At 32.9% G+C, this 7,585-nt stretch overlaps 1 protein-coding gene across 1 annotated transcript; it reads left to right on the top strand.

The window, feature by feature from the left end:
• The first annotated feature begins 1,042 nt into the window (after positions 1-1,042).
• LOC112027305 (xylose isomerase) lies at positions 1,043-7,097 on the top strand. Its single transcript, XM_065764270.1, has 15 exons — positions 1,043-1,140; positions 1,279-1,362; positions 1,498-1,602; positions 1,926-2,000; positions 2,077-2,206; positions 2,315-2,406; positions 2,612-2,662; positions 3,244-3,320; positions 3,402-3,456; positions 3,854-3,905; positions 4,092-4,137; positions 4,220-4,275; positions 4,527-4,578; positions 4,706-4,785; positions 5,958-7,097. Exons 1-15 carry the CDS (start codon positions 1,078-1,080, stop codon positions 5,999-6,001), a joined length of 1,062 nt encoding a protein of 353 aa, XP_065620342.1. The 5' UTR covers positions 1,043-1,077; the 3' UTR covers positions 6,002-7,097.
• The last annotated feature ends 488 nt before the right edge of the window (positions 7,098-7,585 follow it).

The raw sequence follows: 7,585 nt of genomic DNA, 5'->3' as shown, positions 1-7,585 counted from the left end.
AGATTTTATTTTCCTGATTCTTTGAGGAGGTTAAAGGTACATAAAATGACCAAAAAATCCTTATGGTTGACCGACAAATAATATAAAATAATCTTCTCAAAAAAATAAAAAGACTAAAAAATTCCTATAATTGTTGTTCGGCAAAAACAAAACAAACTTTTTAGCAAATATAAACTAGTTTTTGTATAACAAATTAATTTATTTGGAAATATAGAGATAATGAAAATGTATTATTGAAAACCGCTAAGGTGAAATATTCAAATAGGTAAAATTCATGCATAATAACATTAAAAAATAAATATTATATTTATAATATTTTTACAATATTTTCATAAAAAATTTTAAATAGTCAATTATTATTGACGGTTACAAGTAAGTAAAAAAATAATTTAATTGTAAATTTAAATTAAAACCGATTAGAACTTTTCACTTTTTTTTAGTGAAAATATTGTAAATATAGTACTTATTTTTCTAATATTGATATTAAAGGGAATCCAAATCTGATCATTGAGTTATTGATGAACTTTTAAGTAAATAAACTAATTTTTATCGTTTCCTCCCCCCCCCCCCCCCAAAAAATCTAATTTTATCTTTTTATTTCATATTTAGTAAATAAATTATCTAAAACTAGGGAATAAGGAAAGACACTGGCAAACAGGTGAAGGTGAAAAGGGTCATATCCATACATAGCAAAATTAAAGGACTCAGTCCGAGTCGTGTGCGTGCAAACTAATCAGCACATCAAAAAAAGAAATAATAAATAAATTAAAAAAAATCTATATTTAATTAATCTCAGATAATATTATTAATTTTTTACAATTTTTTATAAGCTGAATAATCTTGATATTATCTACTACTACTCAGTCCTTACAGTCTATCTATTTAACTGACATTAATAAGATAGACTTACGTGTTCCTATTCCAATCAAAGCTGAACCCAAAAGCCAGTTTCAATCTGTGAGTCTCTCTCTGTAGTTTTGTTTGTCTTTTGTTGGCCTTTTTGTTTGGTTAGAATGATTCTTTTGTGAAATTTCTTGTACAAGTGAAGTGAGTATTCTAACATTGTAACAATAACCCATGTTTATATGTGCTGATTTGGTAAATGGGTATTCCCCAAATTGGTCTATTTCTAATAATTATGTGAGTTTGATTGTGTGTGTGAGGTTTTATGCGTTAAATTTCATCTGGGTATTTCCTGAATTTACATGGGTGTGTGACTCTTTGTTTATTGACTGATGATTGGTTATTCTAAAATTCCTTTGTTACTATACATTGCAGAGGAGTTTGCATGATAGTATGAAGATGAAGGCTGGGAAGATTTTCTTGCTTCTTCTTTGTTTGAATGTGATTACCATTGGAGTGGTAAAGAAGCTCCCTTTCGTGTTTTGTTCCTTACATCTTTGTATTTTTTTTTTTTTGGGATAAATATTACAGCTTTGTACTTGTATTTTACTAAATTTATTATCTTATTTTGGGGTTGGTTCATCTTGCTTGCAGATTGCTAATCCACCAACATGCGATGCTAATCTTGGTGAGGCTTGCAGTGATTCGAGTGAATGGCAAGGGGAATTCTTTCCTGGGATTCCAAAAATTAAGTATGAGGTAGGGAGAGTTATGGACCTTATGGTCCATTTGTGGTGTGTAAAGATTATTCTTTTTTCTTTTTACCATGTTATTTCTTGTGTTTCTATTGAAATATAGGTTTAGGAAAATTTTATTTTCTCAATGACTGTCAAGTTATCAGTTTTAAATCTCTGTGAATTATAAAGTAAAGACTTAAGTTTTCCTAAAATCTATTTAGATTATTAAATCATGGAACTTTGTATTTTGTATACAACTCTATTTCTTAAAAAAATAAAAATAATAATGGGAGTCTTCATGACTGTGATAGCACAAATATGTGAATTTAACTTTTGTCTATGCAGGGTCCTTCTAGCAAGAATCCACTTGCATATAAATGGTACAATAAAGAGGAGGAGATTCTCGGGAAGAAAATGAAGGTTATTTTGAATTTGTAATATGATTTATGCTTTCAAGAAGCTAATGGTTTCTAACAAAAGGTTTTTATGGAAACAGGATTGGATGAGATTTAGTGTTGCATTTTGGCATACATTTCGTGGGAGTGGTTCCGACCCATTTGGTGCACCTACAAAGTATTGGCCATGGGAAGATGGTACAAATTCAGTGGCTATGGCCAAGAGAAGAAGTAAGATTGATCTTTATTTGTCCAATTTTGTATACTTGGTACTGATAATTTACCAGTGGAAATGATATGAACTTTTTTTCCCCTCAAAATTCTTAATGCATATAACAGTGATAGCCAACTTTGAATTCATAAACAAGCTTGGAGTTGATTGGTGGTGCTTCCATGACAGGGATATAGCCCCTGATGGCAAAACCCTGGAGGTGAGTCATCTTTTAGGTCATTGTGCTAATAGGAGGTGAAATTCCTGTTGCTTACTCAATTTAATCAATGGAATCAGAAGCAGATATGAAAATTTTGAGTTTTTGTTGTTCCTAATTTTTTTAAAATAATATTCAGCTGTTTTTTCTATAGAATTTAAGAATCTCCCACAAAACTAGTCATTTGGCATTGCTATCTTTGTAACAGGAGAGTAACGCAAACTTGGATGAAGTAGTGGCCCTTGCCAAGGAGCTTCAGGTAATTTTATATGAATGAATTGGTAAATGGTCATGTCAATAGCCGTAATGTAAATCATACCATATATAAGCAAAACATATATATACCTTTTCAGATCCACATAGTTCTCAGTGTTTCCATGAGGATCAAGAACGCCCTGACTCTCTCGAGGCTCAAATATCCACATATATTTCCTTTTTCTTGATTTTATCAATTTGAGTACATGTACTCATTGACCAACTAAAAATCTTAATAATTTAAGCATATGAATTGTGGCATTAAACCATGTGCTATTTTTGTCATATCCTGGAAAAGAAACCAAGCATACCCAGTCTTCAATGACCTGTGAAGCTTAATCCTGTGTTTTTCTGCTAGTAGAAGCAAGTTAAGATGGAAAATTAAATTTTATGATGCATACATTTATGTAAACGATTTTGTTGTTGTCAACCCTTTAATTTCCTGGACCTGTTTGGGCAAGAGCAATTAACTTAATGGTGCATAGGCTTCTATCCATGTTATATAACAAAAAATTTCTTTTTGATTTATCTATTGCACAGAATAAGCCTGCCTTGTTTAAATGCCTCTTTAATGTGACTGTTCAGGGAACTAAAATCCGCCCTTTGTGGGGTACAGCTCAGCTGTTTATGCATCCTCGCTATATGCATGGTGGTGCAACTAGGTAATTTTTCCTGAAATGACTGTTTGTGTGTTTGTTCTCTGTCATTCGTGGACTTATGCTTCAGGTGCACTTGGTTTACAGCTCTGAATTAGGTGTATATGTATATTCTGCCGCTCAAGTCAAGAAAGCCATGGAGGTGGGTATATGTGTGCACGTGAAATGTTATTTTTTGTTCGTAACCTATGCTTGCAATGTTTTTCCACCACATTTTAAGTCTGCTTGTTGACACATTTTACAGATCACACATTATTTAGGCCGAGAGAATTATACGTTTTGGGGTGGCCGTGAGGGTTACCAGACTCTCTTGAACACGGATATGGGATGAGAACTTGATCATATGGTGTGTTTAGTGCACATCAACTTTACAATTGTGTTCAATGACACATTGACTTAACCTTTGTCTTGATTTTACATTCTTTTCGGCTAATTCTTTCCCGGTCCAAGCCACCAAGGGTCTTTAGTCTCTACTATTTTAATATAATTTTCATTGCGATGATTGTTCTTTTACTAAGTTATTATTAATCTTCATACAGGCCAGGTTCTTTGAGTCTGCTGCTGCTTACAAGAAGAAGATTGAATTCAATGGTAACATTGTGTTTAATTTATTACCAATGCCTCATACTAGAGCACTTGTGTGATAGTATGATGTACAAAGAATAAACCAGTAAAGAATTTAATAGAATTATTATCATCTGTATAGCAGATAGTATATGTCACTCTGTCATTATGCTATAATGAACTTGTTTTTCTTCTTGTTGTTGCTCTTTTCAGGGACACTGCTGATTGAACCCAAGCCTCAAGAACCTACCAAACACCAATATGCTTCTTAACTTTTCTGTTTAATTAATAATCTGGATTGCACTCTCCTTCATGCTTACATATGGTAAATCTCTTGCCAGGTATGACTGGGATGCTGCAACAGCAGCCAATTTCCTGCGAAAATATGGCCTTGAAGGTAAGCAGAAGTTTACTACATTCATATTCTTCTCATTTTGATCTCTCACTTTGCTGTTAATAATACCATACTATTTCTAATCAGATAAGTTTTTCCATAATTCATGATTTTAAATGTGGTTAACTTGCATGATCTGCAGTCCTTGACTAACATTAGAATCTTGAGATGGATGTCCAAATTGTTTTGCATAGAACATTGATTGATTAACTGTAACAATTCAAGACCTTATTGTGTCCTGTTCTCTTTTGTAGGAGAATTTAAACTGAACATTGAGTGCAATCATGCCACCCTATCTGGTCACAGGTATGATATTTTTTTTTTTATTGAGCAAGTGCTAAGTAAGTTCTGAATTTTAACTTTTCCATTGAATTAAACAAGCACGAACTAAAGTGTAACTCCTGCAACCTTGTAATACCTCTGTACGTTGCAGCTGTCACCATGAGCTTGAAACTGCAAGACTCAACGGTATGCTGGGAAATATTGATGCAAACACTGGCGATCCTCAGATTGGTATGTGATAGTTATAAACATAAAATATTTTCCTCAATTCTTTACTTTTTTTAGGTAATTTATATTGGTCCTCTAAAAACATGAGCCAAGATCTAAAAATCTTAGGTCTCTGAAAACATGAGCTAGGATCTAGAACCTTTGGTCCTCTGAAAACATGAGCCAAGATCTAAAAATTCTAGGTCTCTGAAAACATGAGCCATGATCCAGAACCTTTGGTCCTCCGAAAATATGAGCCAATGCCCTAAAAACCCTTAGTCCTCTGAAAACACGAGCCAAGATCTAAAAATCCTAGGTCCTTTGAAAACATGAGCCAGGATCCTTGGTCTTCCATATTTTCTTGACCTCAGGTAAGCATGTCTTGTACTCATTAAAAAAAAAATTGCATGCATGAACTACGTTGGGACCTGATCCTCCCACTAAGAGATACGTAGGCTATCTCTCTTGAGATTCAGTCCACATTTTAATCCGTAACATGACCGTCTACATTTTTATCTACATGCATCATACATTCACTACGGTTAAATACTAATTGCAAAGTTAGGTGTCTTTTTCATACATTGACATTCACTTTTCAAGCTCTGCCAATGAGGGGCATTCTGTTAACAACCCATTTTGCAACTCGCATTTAACCTCATATGGAGGGTAAAATTGTACTTTCACCTTGTAAATAGACATCTTGACTCTAGCCATTAGATCCTTAATCTCATTTCACCAAAATGATCTTGATGTTATAACAATTAAATCGACTGGTCATAAACCTTAATCGGACAAACAATTTGATAGTTATCATCAAATCAAGTTTTAATGGCTGAGATGCATTATCACAAATTAAGTCCGACTATATGTGATTATAAACAATTGATTTCAATTGGTTATAAGTGTAATAAATTGGAGATCAAAAATGTGTCATAATTTGATTGGTTAGGACTACATTTTATGGTGAGGTTGTATACGTTTAATTAATTAAATAGTTAAATATTAATTATTCAATGAGTAATTTGTGCAATTATCTTTTTATTAGAGTAAATTTAGAACCAATTAAGTCTGAAATGGAAGTGATTGGAGCCATTTAATGTTAATTGGGAGCTAATTTGGGACTTATTGATGTTAATTGTGTTGAAACCATTTTCTAACAAATGACCTCTGCTCACTATTTCATTGATATCTCTTAGAATATTTTGAAGCTGTGAATGAGGTTAATTTTTCCAGAAACTAGACATCCGGAGCTTCAATTTGAATATAAGAATGAGACAATTCCGATCAGAATTGAGTCATATATGATTTTTCGAAATTGGCTCTACAAGTTGTTACAGCAGCTACGAGAAAACCGAAATTTGGCTTGTTCCCCACTCCCACCAATCTTTCTATTTAATGCACCAGATTTTTCCCAAGGCTAAAATGAGGCCTAGGATCATGATTTTTTGTCAATCGTCATTAAATGGCATTTCATTCATATTTCCTCCATCACTATTATATAAACCATCCATCTTCTTCATTTTAAAGCACACCAAAACCCCCTCTCTTCTCCTCTCTTGAGTTCTAGTAAAGTTGAGTAGTCTTGTCATATCTTGGTCTTCTTGAGACTCAAGATATTGAGTGAGACTCACTCTCCCTCTCTTAGCTCTTCTTTTCCTTCACCCTTAGGATCTTCCTCAAAAGTCTCTTCCTCCACCATATGGATCTTGCACGAAGGTATAATCTCTTTCCTTAATTGTTTTTTGTGTTACCATGATAAGCGTTTAAGATTAAAGTATGATAGTAATCATTTAAATTCCTTTGAATGTTCTTAATTGTTCTCACATGTTCTTGGTTGTTCATGACATATTCATGCATATCACTAGTTTTAATTTTAAATTAAAAAATATGAAAAACATATTTGTTTAATAATTCTTTCAAATCCTTGAATCTAGATTATTACCATCCACACATATTCACTAGAATTTATTTTTCAATCCAAATGCAATGCTTAATAAATTGAATTTGGGTTTATTACATGCATACACATTAAATTCAACCTGTAAATTGATTGACATATTGGATGATATTATATGATTGTTGGCCACCATAGTCTAGAAGACTGGTTTCACCGGACAAGGTGGGTGCCTAACACCTTCTCACCTTATAACATAGTCTCTGAATAAATCAAGAGTTAGTAGATCAAATGCTTATTCTTGTAATTTTCAATTTCTAGATTGTAACTAGGAAACAAAGCCATGTACTTTATCTTAGACTGTATCTAGGACCAAATCCATGTAATTTTCTATGTTCAATGTAAATTCAATTTCAAATTAATAAAATGATGAATTTTTCAATTATGATTTTCTTATTTATTCCAACAATTAAATAAGTGGCGACTCTATTGTAAAACCCTTAATCTAAATGGGAAAATATAATTAGTCAAACTTCCATTTTGAGAGGCAATAACACGACTTCACCCATTCACGTGGGTTTGGCCCAACATTCATTAAAACGGGCCAGGAGCGCGGTCTCTCACAGTATTGCCAACGTAAGTTAGGCTTTTGATATTGCTAACGTAAGTTGGGTTTTTGATATTGCCAATGAGAATTAAGTTTTAAATATTGCCAGCGAGAATTGAGTTTTAATATTGCCAATGAGAATTGGGCTTTGATGTTGCCAGTGAAAATTGGATTTTAAATATTGTCAGTAAGAACTGGGCTTTGATATTGCTAATGAGAATTGGGTTTTGATATTGTTAATGTGAATTGGGTTTTGGATAAATTGTTTTGCCATGGATTTGAATCATGGGCTTTTCAAATATTGCCAAGCATAACAATTTGTA

Source organism: Quercus suber, unplaced genomic scaffold (assembly GCF_002906115.3).
Source record: "Quercus suber isolate HL8 unplaced genomic scaffold, Cork oak 2.0 scaffold_548, whole genome shotgun sequence".
NCBI lineage: Eukaryota > Viridiplantae > Streptophyta > Magnoliopsida > Fagales > Fagaceae > Quercus > Quercus suber.
Note: the sequence above shows the minus strand (reverse complement) of the source record. Positions and strands in the feature narration are given on the sequence as shown.

Coding starts and splice junctions, on each gene's coding strand:
- LOC112027305 (XM_065764270.1), top strand. CDS start 1,078: ATGTTTATATGTGCTGATTTGGTAAATGGGTATTCCCCAAATTGGTCT. Junction 4,579..4,705: donor GCCACCCTATCTGGTCACAG/GTATGATATTTT, acceptor TGTACGTTGCAG/CTGTCACCATGAGCTTGAAA. Junction 4,786..5,957: donor CACTGGCGATCCTCAGATTG/GTATGTGATAGT, acceptor GATATCTCTTAG/AATATTTTGAAGCTGTGAAT.